At 36.6% G+C, this 26,019-nt stretch overlaps 1 protein-coding gene across 2 annotated transcripts in view; it reads right to left on the bottom strand.

Moving 5' to 3' along the window:
• NSL1 (NSL1 component of MIS12 kinetochore complex) overlaps nt 1–26,019 on the bottom strand; it is a 51,810-nt gene that overhangs the window by 22,512 nt on the left and 3,279 nt on the right. For both annotated transcript variants that reach the window (XM_037824280.1, XM_037824276.1), the window contains exons 3-4: nt 22,418–22,548; nt 20,728–20,782 (exon numbers count right to left, since the gene is read on the bottom strand). In XM_037824280.1, coding sequence (XP_037680208.1) covers nt 20,728–20,782; nt 22,418–22,548 — 186 coding nt within the window. The remainder of the gene's footprint in view (nt 1–20,727; nt 20,783–22,417; nt 22,549–26,019) is intronic.

Below are 26,019 nucleotides of genomic sequence, written 5' to 3'. Positions count from 1 at the left end.
TAATCTGCTAGGATTATTCACTTTAGCTTAATCTTTCTTGGACTGCTTGGTAATCTAGTAAAATAAGTGTCCTATTAAATTTCTCTAGGTATATTAATTATTAAAACAGTAGAGAAAAACTAAAAGTTATAAGCATAAGATGGTAGAAAACAAGAATCCTTTTATGAGTGATACTAAGACTGCACCCCTAAAGGAGAGGCTAATGTCCATTCTATATGTTATCTACCACTGTGTTTAACATCTTCAAACACTATCATCACATTTAAAAAGAAATATTGACTAATATTTAATTTTTTATTGCTCTGAAGCAATAAAAGTAAAATATATTTCATCTTTGAATATGTAATCACATATTGCATAGAGGTCTTATAAAGATGGAATTTCTGAAAAAATAATCTGGAATAGCTTATTAGTATTATTACCTTCTCTTTCCTTACTTCCTTGATGCTTTTCTGATTCCTAATACATTTCATTTTCTCCCAATCTTTGTTATAAATGTTCAGAGTTACTCCATAATAAAACTGTATATATGTATTGGGTATCAGAAAAGCAGCAGCATAGAAAATCAGCAGAAAGCAAAGGTACGGAAAATCTTACTAAAACTCCAGTAAAACTGGAGACAGGAAAAGTAATTTCATTATGGATCATTTACAGACTTGGTTTTAAAAGAGTAATCTTATTAGAAACTTCTAAAGTCTCAAGCAAGTGGCTAGTTAGTTACATTAGGAGGGACACGGCTTTACTGGGCTCAAGAGACTGGCAAATAAGCCAAGCAAATAATTTCTTTTATAGCTACAGTTTTCTTTTCTGACTTTTCCTTAGGTTGCTCATCTCAAAAAAAGGGAGACCACATTTAGAGGAAAAGGAAATGAACAGTAAAGGCAACTTACACAGAGAAAGAGGGCACTGAAAAGAGGAGAGAAAGACAACATGATTGCCTAAGAAAAAGGACTCAGCTTTTTTTTGGTACCAGAGATTTCTTTGGCAATTTGGTGAAGCCTATGGACCAATTTTCAGAATACTTTTTAATGTATTTATTTTTAATTGGGTAAACTTTACATGGAGTAAAATGTATAGATCTGAAATTGAGCATTCAATCACTGATCAAAAATGCATACCAAGACACAGGACATTTCTATCACCCCAGAAAGTTACCTTGTGCCCCTTTCCCAATCTTCCCTACCAAAAGCAACCACTTATCTGATTTTTATCACTATATATTACTTTTACTTTTTCCAGAATTTCAGAATAATTTTTTAAAATAAGTAAAATACACAGGATTACAAAGAACTGAATATATTTGAAAATACAATCATTCAAAAAATATGAGAGATAATGTACGTGCTTCTTTTTTAATGATTTAAATAAGATCTAGTGGCAGGTCTAATAATTAACTTGTATATTAAAATGAAAATGAATATAAATAATGATTCGCGGTATCTGCAATAACTAATGTAGTGAAGCTTTGCTACTAGAAGCCACATTGCAGTTACAGGTACTGCTAATACTACAGTCATAACAGAAGGACACGATAAATTTCAGTTTGGGATTAGTGAAAATAACAATGTAATATTTTTCCTATCCAAGTTCATAGGACCCCTATATTCTAAGGACCCCCAGCTTAGAATAATATGCTAATTTAATTTCTATTCTTTTAAGATTTACAGCAATCACCCTAAAGTAGTTAGGGTTATGGCGATTATTAAATTTTCTCCTGGGTGTAGTAAGTAAATAGCCTGTCTTTTGGTCCTCTCACGGCAATCTGGCTTCCAGTCAGGCCCCCACTTATTCTTTCCTGTTCAAGTTTAGACACCTGTGTGGGAGCCATCCATTCAGTCAACAAGCATTTATTACATATTCCAGGGACTAGGACTAAGCATAGGTATTCAGAGTAAGGAAAAATGGTCTCTGCCCCTCCAGGAGCTTTCAGTTTAGAAGAGAGAAAGACACAGAAACAGGAACAAGTATTTTTTCACAATCAGCTCAAACTTTTCCCACGCGGTCTCACATATCCTCAATCCCTGACACATATTCCTCCCCTGCTTAACCTGAACAGTTCTATTACAATACTCATAAGACTTTACTGAATTAATATATTTAGAATAGTATTTCTCAATGCTTTTGGACCCAATCCCCTCTCTTTAGAATATATTTTATAAATCCCCCTTTACTATTCTAAAATAGTATTCATAGATAATATATCTATACATATAAAAAGAAATACAAAGGATGAAGATATTTATTATAATAAAATATGTATTCTAATATGTAAGTGCTCAGATCCAACTATACAGGAAGACATAATGAAGTACTCAGATGGCCTACTTATAATAAGTAAGTTTGGATTTAAGAAAAGTTAGATTAGAAGCCATTCTATATAGAAAACAAAAGATCAGGGATATGGATAGAACTAGAACAAAAACTAGTGCTATATAAGGAGTAACAGACCAGACTTATTTGAAAATGATAAGAGGAGGCAGGAAATAATCTTAACTGAAGTAGAGATAACATGCCAAGATAAATTATAGGCTATTAAAATAGTGAAAATTAGGAAGTACAATATTTCTGAAAATGAGACAAGCCTTATTAAAAGTGTAGTGTCAAAATAATTCCCTACCTTATAACACAAGAAGGGGTAACATTAAAGTCCAGCAAAAAACATATCTTCTACTTTGAAATTCCACCATAATTGAGACTACATTCAATAAATAATCACTTAAAAAAACAATAGCAATAACTCCAACAAAAGGTGACGGAGGAGCTGGTTGACCAAGATGGCACAGTAAGATGCTCCAGTGTACTCTCCCCCACAACAGAATCTTTGAACAACTAGGAAAACCTGGCTGAGTCATCTTCTTCAAAACTCCAGGAAAAAGTTAAAGGGTTATAGCAATAGGCAAGAAGTGAATCAAGAAAAAGCAGCCTGAAAAATGGTAGGCGAAGCTCGTGGTACCCTTCCTAGCCCCTCCTCCACCCCTCCCTAGTGCAATATGGAGCCAGCCTGCTCTCCCATTGTGGGTCACTGGCCTTGTTCCAAAGGGAGCAAAATAACCCCTATGTGCATACTTGGGATGCCTTATGTCTGCGCCATTTTACCAGGTAGAAGCCTGAAAGATTAAACCAGGAAACTTATCTCAGGCTTGCCCACCCAGAGTCTGTCCTAAAAGCAGAGAAGTAGCTTGCAGACAGATAACTCAGCCTAAGAGATAATCAAGGCAAAGGAGCCTGGGGCAAATAACTACCTGCAATAAGTCATATAACAGAGAAAGAAGGAGGGGGTGAAAGTCTAATTCAAAGGGAGTAGAGGGGTAATTTGAATTCCTGTAACTGGGAATTCCTAAGGCCAGTAGCAAGAACAAGTCTAGGTAAGGGAAGAGATGTCTATTTGGTGTAGGATCTATATTTTCTAAACAGTATAACTCTACAGTTGGTTTGTTCAAACACCACAATTACAAGGAACTTTGAACAGGAAGTGAGATACGGTAGGTTAGTATAGGTTAGAGTGAAATAGTGACACATCCCAAAGTAATTTGGGCAGAGTATAAAAAATATATTTACAGCCTCCCCACCCCACCCCCCCACCCCGAGGAGCTGGGGAAAGGTGCAGAAGTGTTGGACTTCCTCACCTGGACTGGTGTTGATGCTGTCACAAACATTGGGACTGGAGGTTTGATGTGCCAAGCCCTCGATCATGGGACTTGCCCTCATGAGGCTCGTTACTGCAAAGGAGAGGCTAAACTTGCATAAAATTGTGCCTAAGAGTCTCCCCCTGGGTACCTCTTTGTTGCTCAGATGTGGCCCTCTCTCTGTCTAACTGAGCCACCTCGGCAGGTGAACCCACTGCCCTCCCCCTACGTGGAACCCAACTCCCAGGGGTGTAAATCTCCCTGGCAACGCAGGATATGACTTCCGGGGATGAATCTGGACCCGGCATCGTGGGATTGAGAATATCTTCTTGACCAAAAGAGGGATGCAAAATGAGATGAAATAGTTTCAGTGGCTGAGAGATTTCAAATGGAGTTGAGAGTTCACTCTGGTGGACATTCTTATGCACTATATAGATAACACCTCTTAGGTTTTAATGTATTGGAATAGCTAGAAGTAAATACCTGAAACTACCAAACTCCAACCCAGGAGTCTGGACTCCTGAAGACGATTATATAATAATGTAGATTACAAAGGGGTGACAGTGTGATTGTGAAAACCTTGTGGATCACACTCCCTTTATCTAGTGTATGGATGGATGAGTAGAAAAATGGGGATAAAAACTAAATGACAAATAGGGTGGGATGGGGGGGATGGTTTGGGTGTTCTTTTTTTACTTTTATTTTTTATTCTTATTAGGATTCTTTCTGATGTAAAGAAAATGTTCAGAAATAGATTGTGGTGATGAATGCATAACTATATGATCGTACTGGGAACAGTTGATTGTATACCATAGATGATTGTATGGTATGTGAATATATTTCAATAAAACTGAATTAAAAAAAAAATACATCCTAAGATGGGGGTGATGGTAGCACAAAACTGTGAATGTAATTAACACCACTGAATTACATACTTGAAAGTGGTTAAAATGGGAAATGTTATGTTGTATATATTACCACAATGAAATTTAAACATATATATTTATAAATATAAATTTATATATATATATATTTAAAAAAGAACAAGTCTAGGACAAGAAGCAGGCTCAACTCAGGCTCAGATAAGACAGAGAGGACCCTGTACCTCACATTTGCCTTGGGCTGATCTTCTTGATAGGAGGGCTAAGTTCTGAAGGAGACCACCAGTCAAAACAGAGCCAATTGGTAAAGACTGTGAAAGGTACTTTTTGCTTTGGTTTGATTGTTTTTATTAGCTCCCAGCACTCAAGGCAATCTCTCTCATATCATTAGCTGGACACAAACTTAAGGAACAGACAGCTCAGAGATTAAATCCCAGAGTTAACAATTTAAAGTATTAAAATATGCAGTGTGTAACAAAAGTCTAAGACAAACAAAAGGAAATGATGGCCCATCCAAAACAAGATATAAACCCAGAAACCATCAATGAACAAGACTAGACTTTGTATATACCAAATGAAGGCTTAAAAAGAAAAAAAAAGATCCTCAATATGCTCAAGGAGATGGAGGAAAGCACAAAGAAATAATGAAAGGATATCAGTAAAACAATGAATGCACAATATGAGAACCTCAATAAAGAGACAAAAACTTTAAAAAGGAAGTTGAAGAGCACAATAACTGAAATGAAAAATTTCCCAGAGAGTTTCAACAGCAGATTGAAGCTGGTAGATGAAAATAAGTGAGCTCAAAGACAAGATAGTTGCTATGATTCAGGCTAAGGAGAAGAAAAAATAATTTTAAAAAAGTGAACAGAGCCTAAGAGATCTATGGGACACTACCAAGCATACCAATGTATGCATTATGGGAGTCCCAGAAGGAAAAGAGAAAGGAACAGAAGGAATATTCAAAGAAATAATGGCAGAAAACTTTCCAAATTCAATGAAAGACATGAATATGAATATTCAAGGAGTCCAAAAATTCCTAACAATATAAACTTAAAGATAAGCACATCCAGATGCATAACAAGCAAACTGTCAAATGCTAAGGACAAGGAGAGAATTCTGAAAGCTGCAAAAGAAAAGCAACGAGTTATGTACAAGAGAATCCCAATAAGGATTGATTTCTCATCAGAAGCCACAGAGACAAGAAGCAAGTGGAACAAAATATTTAAAGTGGTCAAAGAAACAACTGCCAACAGAGAATTTTATATCCAGTGATACTTTTCTTCAAAACTGAGGGAGAGATTAAGACAGTCCCAGATAAACAAAAGCTGAAAGAGTTCATCACTACTAGACCTGCCCTATAAGCAGTGCTAAAGGGAGTTCTTCAGACTGAAAAAAAAAGGACACTGGATAGTGAATCAATGGCATAAAGAAAAAAAGACCTCTGCTAAAGGTAACCTTATGGGTAATTATAAATGTCAGCACTATTATATTGTATTTTTTTGGTATATAACTGCACTTTTTACTTCCTACAGACTCTAAAATGCAAATTCATTAAAATAATGATAAATCTATGATTTTGAACATACAATGTATTAAGATATAGTTTGTAACAAGTATAAGAAAACGGGGGGGGGACAGGGGGATACAGGAAAAGTGTGTATGTATTCTATTAACATTAAGTTGCTATGAAAACAAATGTGATTGTTATAGATTTAGGATGGTAACTGCGAAGAAAGTACATGAAAAATATATACAGAAATAAATAAGAAAGGACTCAAAAATCAAATTGATATGAAAGTAGGCATTAGAAGAACTGAGGGACAAAAAAGGCATAAAACTTAAAGACTTAATAGCAAAATGGTAGAAGAAAGTCCTGCATTATCAGTAGTAACTTTAAATGTAAATGGATTAAACCCTCTAGTCAAAAGGTGGACATCGGCAGAACGGATTTAAAAAAATAGCATGACCTAACTATATGTTCTTTATAAGAGACTCACCTTAAATTCAAAGACACAAGTAGGTTTTCAAATAAAGGATGGAAAAAATAACCACACAAATAATAACCAAAAGAGAGCTAGGGTAGCTATACTAACATCAGATAAAATAGATTTTAAGTCAAAAACTGTTATGAAGGAAAAAGACAGTTCCTATATACTGCTAATGAGGTCAATTCAACAAAAAGATATAATGATTAGAAATATATATATGCATCTTTTGGCATATATATGAAGCAAAAACTAACAGAACTGAAGGAGAAACAGACTTCAAAAGCCCACTTTCAATAATGAATAGAACTAGAAAGAAGAGCAATAATGAATCTGTGATGATACAGGTCTGACCTATAGGGTTTCCTTTGGTGGAAAGGAACACCGAGCAGAAAGACGTATAAGGAAACCTTTTTGGGTACTCGAAATGTTATACAGGGTGTCTATATAGTGTGGAAGCAAAACAACCTTGTGTTAGCTATATTTTCAAATAATATGCTCACTATATTTTCTCAGCCTTAATATACCTCTTCAGGTAAAACACTTCTTAGTTTAAAGCAATGGGTCCAACAGTTAATCCAAAAAAAAAAAAAGACAATTTTCCCTGTGTTTCCAGATTTCTTTGACACTCTGGATTGTATTTATTGTGTGTATGAAAACATATTGGGTATATTATTTTAAAATGTAACATACTGTTTAAAAATGTGCTTATGTTTCCCAACTTTGCAGTAGATCAAGGTGGTGAGCTGGTAAATTAAGGTGGCAGTTACATGGTGTGCTGGTTTGGATGTATTATGTCCCCCCAAAACGCCATGTTCTTTGATGCAAACTTGTGGGGGCCATGTACTAGTGTTGATTGGGTAGATGAAAATCAGTGAGCTCAAAGACAAGACAGTTGCAATGATTCAGGCTAAGGAGAAGAAAAAATAATTTTAAAAAAGCAAACAGAGCCTAAGAGATCTATGGGACCCTACCAAGCATAACATCCATCGAGACATGACCCCACCCATTCAGGGTGGGTCTGAATTAAATCACTGGAGCATATAAAGGGTTCACAGACAGAAGGCACTGAGAGCAACTGAGAGTGCCATTTTGAAGAAGAGCTGCAGCTAAGAGAGGACAAAACGCCCCAAGGGCAACATTTTGGAGAACGCCATTTTGAAACATAACCTGGGAGCAAGCGGATGCCAGCCACGTGCCTTCCATGCCAACAGAGGTTTTCCGGACACAAACGGCCATCGTTCAGTGAAGGTACCCTGTTGTTGAAGCCTTACCTTGGACACTTTATGGCCTTAAGACTGTAACTTTGTAACCAAATAAACCCCCTCTATAAAAGCCAATCCATTTCCTGCTATTTTGCAAATGCCAACACTGGCAAACCAGAACACACGAGTATGGGTGTGTGTTTAAGTTTGTATAAATTCATTGTGCCGTGTAGTATGTTATCCCTCAATGAGAGCGTGCACACGCACACACACACAAATTTTTTTTTTAACATTTACCCTAGAAAATTATCTTACTTTTATGTATAGGGTAAGGCAATACTATTCTTCTTCACTGTTACTGCATGGTTTACAAAATAATCTATCATCCATGGGATATTTTATTAATAGTACTGACAATTAAATTCACTGATTTGTGGAGCATCTTGCTAGGATTCTTAGAGAGTAATGCTGTCAATGACTAATGCAAAAAATTCCTAAAATACCCCATGCTACTTCAGAAAAATGTCTATAAACTCACTTTGTTGACCAACAACAGCCATTCTTCATCTGTTGCACAAGCAATGACAATGTAAAAAGTGCCAGAAATACTTGCACTCATGCGTAAAATAGTTACGTCCCAGTCTTGGATAATTATAAATAGATTTTCATACATGAATACCTTGTGAGATATTCTAAAGTTGGACTAAACATAGAAGACATTTAGCAACCCTGGCCCCTGACTAGAAAACACCAGCTGTACTCTCCCATTACTGTAATAACCAAAAATGTTCCCAATTTTTCCAAAAGGGCTGCTAGGGGGCAGTACTGCCCCCAGGGAAAACTATGTTGTTTTTATCTATCTTCTTGAAGTTCTCTTAATCTTAGAATCCCTAGTGTTAAATACAGTGCCTGTGACTCCCAGGCATGAGCCTGGCCCTGGCATTGAGGGACTGAGAATGCCTTTTTGACCAAAAGGGGGAGAAGAAAGGTAACAAAATAAGGTTTCAGTGGCTAAGAGATTTCAAATAGAGTCAAGAGACTATCCTGTGGAGAACATCTTCTTGACCAAAAGGGGGATGTGAAAGGAAATGAAATAAGCTTCAGTGACAGAGAGATTTCAAAAGGAGCCAAGAGGTCACTCTGGTGGGCACTCTTACACACAATTTAGACAACCCTTTTTAGGTTCTAAAGAATTGGGGTAGCTGGTGGTAGATACCTGAAACTATCAAACTACAACCCAGAACCCATGAATCTCAAAGACAATTGTATAAAAATGTAGTTTATGAGGGGTGACAATGGGATTGGGAAAGCCATAAGGACCACACTCCCCTTTGTCTAGTTTATGGATGGATGAGTAGAAAAATAGGGGTAGGAAACAAACAAACAAACAGACAAAGGTACCCAGTGTTCTTTTTTACTTTAATTGCTCTTTTTCACTTTAATTATTGTTCTTGTTATTTTTGTGTGTGTGCTAATGAAGGTGTCAAGGATTGATTTAGGTGATGAATGTACAACTATGTAATGGTACTGTGAACAATCGAATGTACGATTTGTTTTGTATGACTGCGTGGTATATGAATATATCTCAATAAAATGAAGATTTAAAAAAAAAAAAAAAAAAAAAAGAGACTATCCTGGAGGTTACTCTTATGAAAGCTCCAGCTAGATATTCCAAATGCCCACAGTATGCCAAGCCCTAATCAACAGTAGTCTCGAAAGTACTAAAGAATACCTAGGCCCCTATCTGAGACTCCATAAAAGTTTTCCTCACTAAGTTTACTTTTCAGAAACAAATCCCCAGAGTGTTCCTATGCAAGATAAGTCCCAAAATTCTCAGGCAACAGCCTCTTCAAGAACGTCAACCAAATGCATCCTTTTCCCTGTAATGCTGATGCCCTTTTCAACATGAACAAGTTAGGGTGGTCACTGTCCAGATATCCCTGAAGATTGAGAAAGTGACCAAATGAGAGATAGGGGTAGCAACTGACAAGATAGGATTTAACAAAGGATTATGAATACTGAATCTTATGTCCTTTTTTTTTTAGTTTCTAGGGTACTTGTTCTAGTTTGCTAATGCTGCTGGAATGCAAAACACCAGAAATGGACTGGCTTTTATAAAGGGGGTTTATTTGGTTACACAGTTACAGTGTTAAGGCCATAAAGTGCCCAAGGTAACAAATCAGCAATCGGGTACCTTCACTGAAGGATGGCCAATGGTGTCCAGAAAACCTCTGTTAGCTGGGAAGGCACGTAGCTGGTGTCTGCTCCAAAGTTCTGGTTTCAAAATGGCTTTCTCCTAGGACATTCCTCTCTAGGCCGCAGTTCCTCAAAAATGTCACTCTTAGTTGCTCCTGGGATATCTGTCCTCTCTTAGCTTCTCTGGAGCAAGAGTCTGCTTTCAATGGCCGTCTTCAAAATGTCTCTCATCTGCAGCTCTTGTGCTTTCTTCAAAGTGTCCCTCTTGGCTGTAGCTCCTCTTCAAAATGTCACTCTCAGCTGCACTGAGTTCTCCCTGCCTGTCAGCTCATTTATATAACTCCACTGATCAAGGCCCACCCTGAATGGGTGGGGCCACACCTCCATGGAAATATCTCATCGGAGTTATCACCTACAGTTGGGTGGGGTGCAATTCCATGCAAACAACCTAATCCAAACATTCCAACTTAATCCCCACTAATATGTCTGCCCCACAAGATTGCATCAAAGAATATGGCTTTTTCTGGGGAACATAATACATTCAAACCAGCACAGTACTAGAATAGCTAGAAGTAAATAACTGACATGGAGGAATTGTAACATATAACATGCTTGGAAATTTGTTCTATAGCTCACAATAAGGAAATAACTGAAATTGTGGAACTGTAAACAAAAACATTCTTTGAAATTTGCTCTCTAACTACTTGTTAAAATGTACTTTGAATGTTATCACTTTTCTGTATATATGTTATAATTCACAATAAAAAAATGTAAAAAAAAATCAACTAGAAAAAAAAATACAGTGTCTGACATGTGAAGTAGCTGCTCAATGATTACGATGGACCAGGAGTATGGCAGAGGGTGCAGTGGAGGCACAAAGGAGGATGAAGTCAATCCAACAGGGGGATTTCAGGGAGAAGAAAAGCTTCACAGGTGTTATAAAAGAGTTGCCTTGAAAGAGGCAACTGTTGTTGCTGGATGGGCTGGGGGTGAATAGGGGTAAGAGATGGATGGCAGAAGATGTGTTCTTCCAAAACAAGAGAATAAAGGAAGAAAGAGGAAAACCAGGAGCCAGGAAATGTGATCCAGCACAAGAGAGAAATAAAGCAAATTCCCGGGATGATGAAAGGAACAGACAGGATGAAAGCTTTGCAGCAGGGCTGGAGAACAAACAATCTAGATTATAATAGGAAGAAAGAAGTCTCCCAGGGTGATATCTCCAAGAAAAGAAATTTTTTAAATGGACTTGATCATTTTCAGTCCATAAAAATGAACGGAACATTTACTACACTGAGAGCAATTTTATAGTTCTGTTGAAGTGTTTGGAAATTAGTAACAGACACGAAGAAAACAAAGCCACCAAAAATAAAGCAATTATCATTCTGAAAGAGATGGGAAGCTGTTTAAGAAAAAAAGTATACTCACACTAATAATCATCTTACTCAAGACTGAAGAACATTTACATATTTATAACAATGTAAATACTAAACACTACTGATTTTTGACAAGAAATCCTATAACATCAATAAAAGACTAGGAGAAAATGTAGAAAAATATAATACTGGGTAATACTTTGTCTTTTTTTCCTATATTCTTCATATTTCTCAAAATGATTTTTTAAGTAACATCATCAATACCTTACTCAGACTGAAGATCATTTATATAGTCATAACAATATAAATATTAAATACTACTGATTTTTTACAAAACTGAAAGTGGGGCTGGTGAGTGTAAATTATTCTTTTGAATAACCTACAAGTTTTGAGAAAGTTGGCTATGAAGGGAAAGAGGAAGGTCAAGAATGAGAAATACAATGGCATATAAACTTTTCCTACATATGTCTCCGACAGTCAATTCCTATAGTTATATGGACTGACAAATATTCCCAATTAATTTTATCTACTACCTATAGCAACCCTATGAGGCAGGCATGTTTCACCAGCCTCCTCTGTTGGACAAGGAAACAGGCTGAGAGAACTAAGAAATACATCTAGAGTTAGAGCTGGAATTAGAACCCACATCTCCTTCAATCCAAAGTACATAGTCTTCTACATTGTATATGTAACTTTCCAATATAACGTTGGTGGGAATTATACAATCCTCATAAGAATACATGTTAACAAATCATCAAAAATTGGTTTAACTCCAAGGTGATGAAAAGCTACAGAAATAAAAATAAATTATGCCTAGTAAAGAACCCAAAATAAAGAAATTTTGGAGTAAAATCTGTTTTAGTATGTTTTAATTATTATTACAGTTTTTTTTTTAAGTTAAGTGAATCAAATTTCTTTCATTTAAAACTCAATAGCTTCAACAATGTTAGGAATAAAACCAAATACAACCTTTAAAAAAAAGACAAAGGGAAGGGAGAAAATATGCAGTTAAAAAGATCACTAAATACATGAATGTGCTGTTTGTGTATGCACCAAAAAACATTTTCTAACACTAGTATCTGCTTAGGAAATTTCAAAATATTTAAACTTTTCACTGCCTCACTCATGATTACTCTAAATGACTTTTTCATATTTTGTAACTAGTAAGAAGATATAGGTACTCCTGATATACATACATCTTACTCAAGAATGTCTCACATGCAGATGGCTGGTCCATGCCATGTAGAAGATGGGGATGGGCTTCCTCTAGAACACTTCTGATGCCAAAGCTTCCTTTCTTTCTATAGTATTTATCACATTGACTATATGATGACTATATATAATGCAAATATATTGCAATATAAATTCATGAAAAAAATGCTTTCAGTTTTGTGAGAGACTATAAACAGGAAATAAACACAAACTAATAATTGTAATAGGTGCTATTAAGGAAATCAATAGGTGTCATGATAAAAAATAGGGAAGATCTCTCTGAGGAGGTAGCATTTAAATAAGAAAGAAAATCTGAGAAAATGCCGATCTTGGAAGCACTGGGAAAAGGCCTGAATGAAAGTGAAGCACTTTTGAAGAGCTGGAAGATGGGCAATGGGGTTAGTGTTGGTGGGAACATCTTAATGGCACAGTTATTTACCCTTATCATGACAAACCATGATGGTTAGGAATCCAGACAATTCTCCAGAAAATCCTATTTAGATACCTTATGGTAGAACTAATGTACACTTGAAACAGTATTTTTTCCTAATATTTTCCATAATAAAAGTATAGTATTTCAGCTACACTGTAGATTAAATAGGTCTTTAAAGATTAGCTTAGGTTTCTTTTCAGGGGGGAAATGCATTTAAAATTCCAAAGCCCAGATTTGTATATGAATTTCTGAAACATAACCATTTGAAGTGGGTGGCTATCTACACATATTCTGGCAGTGACTTAAGAGAGACTGCATCATTAGGAAAAAAGAGGAACTGTCTCTAAGTCCTCTGTTTGTAGGGTCAGCAAAAGAACTGGAAGCATCATTAAATTCTACTGTAGAGAAGCTTAAAATAGCTCCCTGCCACACTACATGCTTAGCAAAAGACAGGAAAGAAAGGGAGTCTCTTCAATTAATTTCAAAGGATGTTTTACAAAAGATGCCAATATAGATGCAATTATTAGTTCTACCGACAGGATTATAGAAGGCTGTAACGGACAAATGAGAACCACATCTAATTGGTAGACAGCTAATCAGTAGCTTGCTGCAAGGATTTTTTTTTTTTTTTAAGCTTGCTCTTAAAAATGTGGAAGTTAGGCATCCTGGAGAACACGGACTTCTGTAGTCACTTGCTTTCTAAAACATAAGGAAATGAAAAAGTGGAAATGAAAGATTGAGTAATCAACCTAGTTTTGCTTTCAGGTCACTGACTAAACTAGGAAACACTAACTCCCAGAAGCCTCCACAAATTCAGAAATCCGGCAAAGAAGCATTACTTGAGCACATCCTTTCTATTTCCAATTTATTTATGAGTATGAACAAGGAAGCAGGTACAATATAGGATGCTTAGTATTTGGTTTGCTACTTTCCAATTTATGGTTCTAATTGTTGGCTTTAGTTATCTCTTTAGACACTAGTACAAGCCAGACATTCTATATCCTATATATCTAGCTGTTTCCTCTGCTTGGAAAGCTCTTTTTCTCAATCTTCACAAGATAAATTCCTTCTTGACATTCACATCTTAGCTTAAATGTCATTTTCTCAGAAAAGTGTTTACTATCATATAAATGCATCACCCTAGAACTCATGTTGTTTAATTTTATATTTCTCTATCATTTTTTTTCTTCTTCCACTAGAATGTAAGCTCCAAAGAGCAACGACCTTGTCTATATTGTTCAGCATTACATCCTCCACATCTAGAACAGTTCTAGCATATAGCATATTCAATAACTATGGCTGCATGTATGGATGAGTAATAGTAACTTGTTAGTATTTATGACATTGACTATATGATGACTATATATAATGCAAATATATTGCAATATAAGTTCATGAAAAAAATGCTTCCAGTTTGTGAAAGACTATAAACAGGAAATAAACACAAACACTAATAATTGTAATAGGTGCTATTAAGGAAATCAATAGGTGTCATGATAAAAAATAGGGAAGATCTCTCTGAGGAGGTAGCATTTAAATAAGAAAGAAAATCTGAGAAAATGCCGATCTTGGAAGCACTGGGAAAAGGCCTGAATGAAAGTGAAGCACTTTTAAAGAGTTGGAAGATGGGCAATGGGGTTAAGTAAGAAGGAAAGTAGTGAAATGAAATTTGGAGAGGTCAATAGAGGCCAGATCACATAAGGGAATGCTCAGAAGTCTGAGGTTCATTAAAAAAAAAAAAAAAAAAAGCCATTGGAAGTTTTTAGGATTTTAAACAGAGAAATGACTAATCTGATTTGAGTTTTTAGAAGCACATCCTAAGACTTCTGGTCAAATTGGTCTTGCAAGTTCACAAAACTTCCCACCTTGGTTCAAAAACATAATTGGATAAATATAGAAAATTAAAGATACAGTTATCCCTTCCACATCGTGACTTTCCCTATCATGGTTTTGATATATCATGAGTAGGCATAAGAAATTGAATGGGAATTTTGGGGGACTTTTGTGGAAGTCCCAGATGATACATGAAGGCTATCAGACAACACAGAAAAAGTTTAGAAACTCAGAAATGCATACTAAAATTAAGCATAGTGATCCTAGCAGTTCGAACAGTGCTCCCAAGAAACAGAGGGAAGTGATGAACCTGAAGGAAAAAGTAGAATTGTTAGATATGCTTTGTTCAGGCAAAATGGCTGCTGCGGTCGGCTGCCATCATGCCGTTAATGAGTCGACCATAAGGCATATTGAGAAAAAAAAGAAGGAAATCCTCAAAGCCATTGCTGGAGCTAAACCAATAACTACAAAGCATTTGCATAAACCACGAGATCCGCATCTCTCTCTCATACAAAGTGCAACATTCTTTTGGATGCAGGATTGTTATAAAAAAGGCATTCTGGTAGACTCTGGCATCATACGAGAAAAGGCTAAGTCCTTACATCATTCCCTAAAGGAAAATAAAAGTGAAGGTTCTACCCCTACAGATTTTCAGGCCAGCAAAGGCTGACTGAAAATATTTTAAAAAGGTTTAGCCTACACAATATGAAAGTACAGTGGTACTGCGGTACTCGGCTGCTTTGAAACTCGTTGAATTTGGTACTCGACACATTTTGATGAGAAAATTTTGTCCTGGTACTCATTGTTTGTTTGCTACTTGGTGTGCAAGCATTGGCTGCCTCATAACTCGCTACCCTTTCCAGCCAAAACAAATGGTCACGCATTAGTAATGCAGTAGCTCTTGCCCTGTGCACATCCCCTTGTGGTCTGATCTTAGCTTCTGTGGTCATTTTGTGTATTTTTGTGCTTTTTTTTCTCATCACAGGTCCTAAGAAAATGAGCAGTGAGAGAGCCGAGCAGCAAAGAAAATTACTTTGCACCACGATCAAGCAAAAAAAAGAAAAAAATAGGCAAACATGAAAGCAGTATTTGCATTATTGATCTTGCTGGGGAATACGGTTATGCCTAGAACAACGGTCTCCACCATCATTAAGAATAAAGAGAGACTTCCGGGAAGACGGTGGAGTAGGTGAGGCAGAACAGGCTTCTCCTCCCAACCAGAAAGGGGCCAGACAACACCAGGGACTACGGGTTCAGGGTATAGTCACCCATAGAGTGACCCCACAGTACATGGAGGGGACGACAAAAAATGGAGGAGTGATAGTGGCTGGAGGGACATGGTGAGTTTGTTCCATCTCCAGGCTGCCCTCCCACCAGGCCAGCAGCAGCAAAACCACTGCTGGGCAAGGGAGTGAGCAGCAGCTCTCCATTCCCGTGCACCTACCCTGACAGTTTGCTGGAGGGTGATCCGCCGTGGTTGGATAGCTGGGAGCTCCCGTGAGGGAACCCGGTGGGCAGCATTTGCTCTCCCCTCCACAGAAGTCTGGGGTGGGGATGCAATGGTGAGAAGCAGGGAAAAGAGAGGTGTCATACCAGCGATAAGGAGCCCCTCTCACACTCCAGAGACTCGCAGGTGCAAGGCAGGCAGAGAACCAGCAGGAAGGGCACATGCTCCATCTGTGGGGTGCCCTTGCTCAGAATCCTGCCTACCTGCTCAGGGCCCACATGACAGCCCCGGGAGAGGCAGCCCCCAGTGCACAAGAGATATGGTGCACTGATTGGTTCCCCACCTGTGTGGACTCTGCACTGCACAGGAAAAGTTTGGGGAAGACCTACTTGAGAGCGCCCCCTGCTGGTAGGTTGGGGAAACTGCACCCCAGCAAGCTATACCTCAACAGTGCCACCTGCTGGTAGGTTAGGGAAACCACACTGCAGCTAGCTATGCCTTAAGAGTGCCACCTGCTGGTAAGATTGGGAAACTGCACCCCAGCAAACCAAGTTATATATAAATGCTCAATTAATTCTGCATTTCCCCAAATAACCTTTTCAAGACAAGCAAATGCCCCAAAGCCAGCAGCAAATTACAAAGCATTTGAAGGATATAGAAGATATGGACAAGTCGAACAAATTAAAGAGCCAGAAGAGACACAAAATTTGGAGCAATTAATCAAAGAAGTATACACAAATATCATTATTACGGCTCAGGATATAAAGGACATGAAGAAGACCCTAGAAGAGCATAAAGAAGAATTTGCAAGACTAAATAAAAAAATAGCAGATCTTGTGGAAATAAAAGATACTGCTGACCAAATTAAGATATTCTTGAGACACATAACACCAGATTTAAAGAAGTAGAGGAATGAATCAGCAACCTTGAAGACAGAGTGATTGAAAGTGAAAGCACAAAAGAACTAATGGTGAAAAAAATTAAAAAAATTTGAAATGGCTCTCAGGGACATGAAACACACAAATATAGGCATCATTGGTGTTCCAGGAGGGGAAGAGAAGAGTAAAGGGCTAGGAAGAATATTTGAAGAAATTGTCGGGAAAAACGTCCCAACTCTTCGAAATGACATAAATATGCAAATCAAAGATGCCCAATTAACTCCAAAAAGAATAAATCCAAATAAACCTACTCCAAGACATGTACTGATTAGATTATCAAATGCTGAAGAGAAGGAGAGACTTCTGAAAACAGCAAGAGAGAAGTGATTAATCACATACAAGGAAAACAACATAAGACTAAGTACTGACTACTCAGTGGGCACCATGGAGGAGAGAAGGCAGTGGTATGACATATTTCAGATTCTGAAAGAGAAGAATTGCCAACCAAGAATTCTTTAACCAGCAATGCTCTCCTTCAAAATTGAAGGAGAGCTTAAAATTTTCACAAACAAACACTGAGAGAATTTGTTAACAAGAGCCCTTCCCTGCAAGAAATACTAAAGGGAGCTCTACCAGCTGAGAAAAAAGAACGGAGAGAAAGGTCTGGTGAAGAGCATAAACATGAAGAGTTATTAGTAAGGGTAACTTAAAGGAAAAAAAAGAGAGGGAAAAAAATAGATCTAACAACTAAAAATGAAAGAATAAGATGGCTGGTTCAAGAACTCCCTTCACAGCAATAACTTTGAATGTGAATGGATTAAACTCTCCAATTAAAAGATACAGACTGATGGAATGGATTAAAGAATATGACCCAGCGATATGCTGTTTACAAGAGACTCATCTTAGACCCTGTGACACAAAGAGACCGAAAGTGAAAGGATGGGAAAAAATATTCCATGCAAACTGCAATCAAAAGAAAGCTGGGGTAGCTATATTAATATCTGACAAAATAGACTTTAAATACAAAATGTCATAAGAGATAAAAAAGGACACTATATTTTAATAAAAGGGATAATTCACCAAGAAGAAATGAAAGGGATTATGTACCCAATCAAGGAGCTCCAAAATACATGAGACAAACACTGGCTAAACTGAAGGGAGCAATAGACAGGTCTACAATAATAGTGAGAGACTTCAATACACCACTCTCTTCTATAGATAGAACAACTAGACAGAGGACCAATAAGGAAATTGAGAACCCAAACAATATGATATATGAATTAGACTTAATAGTCATATAGAGATCATTACATCCCAAAGTACCAGGATATACATGCTTCTCTAGTGCCCATGGAATATTTTCCAAGATAGATCATACGCTGGGGTGCAAAACAAGCCTTAATAAATTTAAAAAGATTGAAATTATTCAAAGCACATTCTCTGACCACAATCGAATACAACTAGAAATCAACAACCACCAAAGAACCAGATCTTTCACAAACATATGGAGGTTACACAACACACTCCTAAACAACCAGTAGGTCAAAGAAGAAATTGCAAGAGAAATTGGTAAATATCTAGAGACAAATGGAAATGAGAACACAACATATCAAAACCTGTGGGATGCAGCGAAGGCAGTGCTGAGAGGGAAATCTATAGCTCTGAATGCATGTATCAAAAAGCAAGACAGAGCTAAAACGAAATACCTGACTGAACTGAAGGGGGTAGAGAATGATCAGCAAAGTAACCCCAAAGCAAGTAGACAAAAAGAAATAACAAAGATTAAAGTAGAAGTAAATGAGGTGGAGAACAAAAAGACAATAGAGAGAATAAATAAAACCAAAAGTTGGTTCTTTGAGAAGAGCAATGAGATTGACAGACCCTTAGCTAGACTGACAAAGTCAAGAAGGGAGAAGACCCAAATAAACAGAAATGAGAAGAGGATAATTACTACAGATCCCAAAGAAATAATAATAATAAAAAAATTATAAGAGGAAAAACTGTATGCCAACAAGATAGACAATTTAGAGGAAACAGACAATTTCCTGGAAACTCGTGAACAACCTAGACTGACTGAAAAAGAAACAGAAGACCTCAACAAACCAATCACAAGCAAAGAAATCCAATCAGTCATCAAAAATATGCCTACAAATAAAAGCCCAGGGCCAGATGGCTTCAAGGGATATTTTACCAAACTTTTCAAAAAGACTTGATACCATTCGTGCTCAAACTCTTTCAAAAAACTGAAGAAAAAGGAACACTACCTAACTCATTTTATGAAGCTAATATCACTCTAATACAAAACCCAGAAAAAGGGACTACAAGAAAAGGAAAACTATAGGTCAATCTCCCTAATGAATATAGATGCAAAAATCCTAAACAAAATACTTGCAAATCAAAACCCAAAGGCACATTAAAAGAATTATACATCATGACCAAGTGGGGTTCATTCCTGGCATGCAACGGTGGTTCAACATAAGAAAATCAATTAATGTAATTCAACACATTAACAAATCAAAAGTGAAAAATCAAATGATCATCTCAATAGATGCTGAAAAAGCATTTGACAGAATTCAACATCCCTTTTTGATAAAAACACTTCAAAAGGTAGGAATTGAAGGAAACTTCCTCAATATGATAAAGGGCATGTATGAAAAATCCACAGCCAGCATAGTACTACTTATAATCAAAAGATTAGTATCCAGAATGTATGTGTGTGCTTGTATGACTATATGTGTCTGACATTTACAAATGAATAAGAAAATTCAAACAACCCAATCAAAAAATGGGCAAAGAACATAAATAGGTGATTCACAGATGAAGAACCTGTAGGATCAAAACTTATAAGAAAAGATGATCGATCTTCAAATACGACCACATACCCATCAGATTGGCAAAAGGAAAGAAAGCCTGACAGTTACAATTGCTGGCAAAATGTGGGGAAACAGGAACTTTCATACCCTGCTGGTGGGAATGTAAACCCATATGACTACTTTGGAGGGGCAGTAAAGTGTAAAAGCAATGAAGCTGAAGAACACACCCAATGAAATTCTGCTTCTAGGAATCTATACTAGAGAACTGTTGCATATTTACAGTATACAAGGAGATAGGTATATGAATGTTCATTTAACAATGCTTATAACAACAAAGAGAAACATCTTAAGCATCCCTCAGTAGAAGAATGGCTAAGTAGTAGTGAATTTACATACCAGAATACTGTACAGGAGCTAAATATATAGAGAGCTGTGTGCATCACAAAACAGACAAACGATTAACGAGGTTCAGGGGAAATAAAGTTGCACAATGATATGATCAGTATGATACAATTTACATACAAAATTTAAAAACAAGAAGGGAAAAGACAGAGGAGTAGGAAGCGCCAAGAATCAGTCCCTCCACTAGAACAACTATTAAACAGGCAGGAACTGTCTGAATCAACTGTTCTGAAACTCCAGAGTCCAGTAGAACATTGTACAGCATCCAGGGAAGAGCAGGAGGAAGAGGCTAGTAAATTACAGTAAGTACCAGGAAATTGCTCTCTCGGAGTAGTAGTTACCAGCACCCATCTCCCACCCTTACAGTAGGCAGCAGTGGGGTCTATAGTAAAAATTACAATCTGATGCTTCATGCTTACCAAAATTGAACAATGACTCACCTGGATCAGGGTCAAATTTTAGGTCCAATGGATGTACAACAGGTTGGTACTGCTTCTAACATAAATTAAACAGATAACAACAACTTAATCACTTAATACCACATGTAAACATTTCTTTCAGCTAATGTAAGCAAATACACTATAGTAGCCTTCTTTGGGAGGAAAAATTAGATCCTGAAATATGTAGAAAAGGGGTGGAAAAGAAGACAAGTTAAACAAAGTCTGAACTCTTACCTATTATACTATTGCCTCCTACTGCATACAATAAGAAATAGCACCATAAAAAATTATAATCCAAAAAAGCAATCAAAAGGCACAGAGGCTGAATTTTGTGTTTTAAAGTACAGAGTGTTTCAAAAGTTCATTTTAAGACAAATGTTTGGAACTCTGAACTCATATTCCCAAAACTCAGTAATAAAAAGTGATTAGGCTACCACGTCAACACACTAAAGACTACATATCCTGTGATATAACAGAATGACAGTAACAGAACTATAAGAAAAGTATCCACACTCAGAGAAGAAGAGGAAACTATTCCTCCTTACTCTTCTCCAAAGTCAACAGGAGCCAAAAGGGTAAACAACAAACAAACAAAAAAAAACCCAAAAAGTAAAAGCTGTCTTTAGTATCCTTACCTACCCTATCCATTCTGCATCATTTTTTAAGCTTCCACAGCAGCACCTCACCAATTTTCTTACTTTAATGCAATACTGATTACCAGATTTTCAGTGGGATAGGGCATGGGGTAGTGAATAGGGAGGGTGATACTAGCAAATAAATATATTGGATGTCTTTTCTGAAGGAACTTTTAAAAAAGGGGAGGAGGTAGAGTAGGGTATCCCTGAGGACATTAGTTATGGCAGTTATGCCAAGGAGGAAAAAATTGAAAAATTCTGATCATGACTGTTTTCTTCTCATAGAATATTAACCAAAACGTTTTAGATAGTGTTAAGCCTGGCCTTTACTACCCTAAAACAATTCATGAAAGGAAGGCAAGTGGATGATTTAAACGTGAAAGTATTTCTTACTTTTTGAGCAATGCCATCCCTGCCCCTCCCCATTTCCAAAGGGAAGATTTAGGCCTAATTTGCTGGTAGACTTCTTGCTTATTCTTTATTTTTATTTATTCCAGCCCTAGTAACTCTGAAAAGATGGGGGTATAGTAAGGATGGTCATTGATATCTACAGTAATTATAAATAAGAAGCAAGCCTGTTGCTTGCTTGTCTGAAACTCAAGCTGAAGGAGCTAATCAGTTCTTCTTGGCTTTGTGATCCAAATGGCCACAATTTTTGGAGCAAAACAAATTACACACAATTTATAAAGCAAATTTCAATCTTATGGACAGACACTCAAATAATGTTCACAATCAAATTAACTAAAGGATTCTCTAAAATATATAAACATATACAAATAATATACCAAACACATATGACAAATAGAAAGAAAAAGGTTAAAAGAGGATTTTTTTTCCCTTTCCTGATCTCAGAATTATAAAGTTCTTGTCAGAATTCCATCTTCAATTTCTATTTTAATATCAACTGTGTTCAAAACCTAGTGTGATTCAGAAGAGGAAAAAAAGTCTTATAAAAATCAAACAGTAGTAATTGAGGCAAGAAAGACAAAGACAAAAAAATGTCATTTATCGCCACATGGACTTTACATTTTAATTTTAAATGTAAATCATCTTACCAGAATTTCTTGTTTTGCCTTTATGGTTTTGATGACACATTCAAGGATCTTTCTGGGATACTGCTTACGTTTCATGGCTACATCTACTATGATTTCATCAAACTGATCTTCAAGTACTTTGATGTCAGAATCTATTTTAAAACAAAAAGTAATGTCTAAATAGACCTTAAAATGGATTGTTTATATTCTATATGGAAATGTGATACAATAAATGAAATTTAGAAGACATATGACCAATCTTATTTTGAAAAGTCATTTTAAAGACTAGCAAATGTCAGTTAGTTACACATACTAAATAGCTAGATCTTCAGCTTAACAGGTCTATATCATATCTGTTCTGCTATGTTAAAGTCTTTGCAAGAAATGCATCAATTTTTTCATTGAGTAGTAACTTTATCAGGGGGAAGTCTGAAACATCATATATATATATTTGAAACCTTCTGAGACATTACTGATATATATCAGAACATATGCATATATCAGATAGAGATTAGTGAGACCCATCAATCAAGTCTGGTTTTTCATTTGTGTAACAAATATTTACTGACTCCAACTATACTACTTTTTTTGAGGGCATTATGAGAAGCACACTTATTTCTTGCTTTGGCTACTCTTTAAATGAGCAGCCCTCTCTAAATGTTACATTATCCATTAAAAAAGTTAACACGCAATCACTAGACTGAAAGAAATAAGGTACTATTTCACACTCAGTTAAAAAAAAATCAACTAGCTAAAGCTTCTATGGGGGAAGGAAAATAGTTTCTAAGCGCCACCTATTGATAAATCTACAAAACTGAAATTTATAAGCAAATCTGAGCAGGAAAGAATTTTTCATTTAACAGATATTTAGTGAGTGATTACTATGTACCAAGCTAAGTGCTAAGAACATAGTGATGAGAAAAACAGATATAGTCCCTGCTCTAGAGTAACTTACATTTTAAATCTTAAATGTGACTGGCCAAACCTCCTGGAATCAAGCCCTTTAAGGGTAGTTACAGGAGCAGAGAGAAACAGGTTGGTTTGACTTGTATATTCATTCATTTTTTAATTCGTTCATTTGTTTATATACTGACTTTATGTGCCAGAAACTTGGAAATCTCAGTGGACAAAAAGCTCTGCCCTTGTAACACTAAGTTATTGCTTCTATGTATTAGATCAGATGCCAAGTCCCAGTAATTCTATCTTCTGAATATCTCTTGAACTTGTCTTTTCCTCTCCTTTTCCACTGTTCTAGTCCAGATCTTTACCATTTTTTTGCTGGACTCTTCTAAAAACCTCCCTAAGGTCTGCCTTCCTTAAATGTCTCCCTTTTCCATTCTATCCTCCCTGCCACACACACACAGTCAGCAGTTAGCTTTTTAAAATACAGACCTTCACTGGTGCCCATTGCCTACAGGATCAAGTGCAAATTCCTTTGCACATCCTATCAGGCTCTTTATGATCTGGGCTCAACTTATCTTTCTGGCCACATCTGCCATTCATTTTCCCATTTCACTTCTGACATTTCCCAACTACATCACTCCTTTGTATCTTTGCACATTCTGTTTTCTTTGCTTCAAATGTCCTTGCTACCTCCTTTCTGCCTAGCGTATTTTCATTTATTAAATGCCTTTGATTTAACAATAACCTATCTGTTAAGTCTTCTCTTTCTTCCCAAAGAACTCTTAGTAATTCATTGTGCATTTCTTTCCATGAATGACAAGCTCCTAAAGGATAAGGATGATGTCCTTTCATCTATTTCCCATCATTTGGCATAGTGCCTTGCATTTAACAGGTGCTCATAAAAAAAGATGAAAGTGCAGTACTCTCAACCATCTCCCTTTACAGTTATGGAGGGGAAAATAGACAAAGGATAACCACACTTCCCCCAGACTGCCAACCTGTTGGAAAATACATTTCTTAATCTATGAATTGATGAATCATGTTGCAAAAGTAGCCTGGGACCAAACAATAAGGCAATTCCAGAGTGACTTCACAGAGTAAGATCAAGACAGTGAAAAACTATGTAGTTTGAAAATACTCCTCAGTGATTCTGACACAATCCCTCTCCCCTACTAACTGGCAATCATGCTTATATTTGGTAAACACAGTGTTATTGTTTTTACTGTTTTAAAATGTAAATGAAAGGAATTTTGGTGACTTTGAAGAGAAAGCTATAATAATCCCAAGGAGTGAACAGTGAAGTCTTCTGGGCAAAACATTATCTTAATATTGAGAAGACAAATTCTAACTAAAGGGGTGGCTTGGTGGGTCTGGCATCAGCTCAAGGGTAACTGGGCAATCTGAAAAGCTGGCAGTGGCATCAAGCTATGTTAGTCAGATCTATGTAACATCACCATTGAGACAGACAAGATATTCTGGCCCTCATGAGAGGGTGGCCCTTCTCCTGGACACTGCTGGATGGATACCGAGGAATTCTGCTTCTCTTTCCACACTGCCCATTCCTTTCTACTTAATTTTTTCCTTCTATGCTGATCATTCTCTACTAAAACTTTGGTTTCTTTAGATTATGTCAGCATCACTAGTTAGAGTACAATCAAGTCTGCTTTAGACTAAGAAAATATTCCTTTTAAGGAGCCTTCTACAAATACTTGGCCTCATTCTTTATGTGGTACTTTTATAGTTTAACTTCACACTTCTAAGGGTACTTCACTATCTAAGGGTCATTTGTAAAAATACAACTTAATGTATAAGGTATTAATCATAGGAATTCTCTGGGTCTGTTTTTTCATCTTGGGATATTTTTATAGTATTTCCCAATAAACTACTGAGGAGGCTATTTTTGAAGATTAATCAGATATATACGGGAGATCAAAGGACCTACTCAGATAATGATTTCAATTGTCTCCTAGATTAGTTTACTTTTTTTCTCCTAGTAAAGGATTTTTTAAAGAAGTGGCACTGAATAGGGGATTAAAAAAAACAGCATTCAAAATAAAATTAGCTACAAAAAATAATTTGAATGTTTAAAATGGCAAATATATATTTTTTACCATAATAAAATTTCTAAATTAAAATAAAAGTAAGTAGAGGCGGGGCAAGATGGAGACATAGGAAGGTGTGGAATTTAGTTAGTCCTCTAGAGCAACTAGTAAATTGCCAGAAAAAACTAGTAAATATTCTGGAACAACTGTTCGGGGGACATCCGTGACTGGACAAACATTGCATACCAGTCTAGAATGGGTGGAATGGCCAAGATCTCAGCATAAGAACTAGAAATCCTCACTCTGCAACCCCAGTGATTATTCCCAGGCAGGGTCTTGGAATTGTCACGGAAACACATCAAGGGTGGCATGTGAAGTACTGGGAAATGCTCCCAGTGTTTTCTTTGGGGAGGATGCAAAGACTTGCCCCTAGGGTAAATATGACACAGTGGTGCTTGTGGCAATAACCAGAGCCATGCTAGACAACCCAGGGCCAATCATGGGCTAGTCAGAAAATTGTTCCCAAGTAAGAAAGTATCCAAACAGGATAAATCTTTAGGATTGGTGACTTTCCTTATACTTCCTCATCACCTAAGATTACTGTACTGTTTTTACAGAAAACAAATGATTATAAAATCTATGGGAAATTTAGTTTTTGAGTGGGAGGCAGAATGTGTT

This window comes from Choloepus didactylus, chromosome 2 (assembly GCF_015220235.1).
Source record: "Choloepus didactylus isolate mChoDid1 chromosome 2, mChoDid1.pri, whole genome shotgun sequence".
Taxonomy (NCBI): domain Eukaryota; kingdom Metazoa; phylum Chordata; class Mammalia; order Pilosa; family Megalonychidae; genus Choloepus; species Choloepus didactylus.
This window is presented reverse-complemented; position numbering and strand designations above follow the sequence as displayed.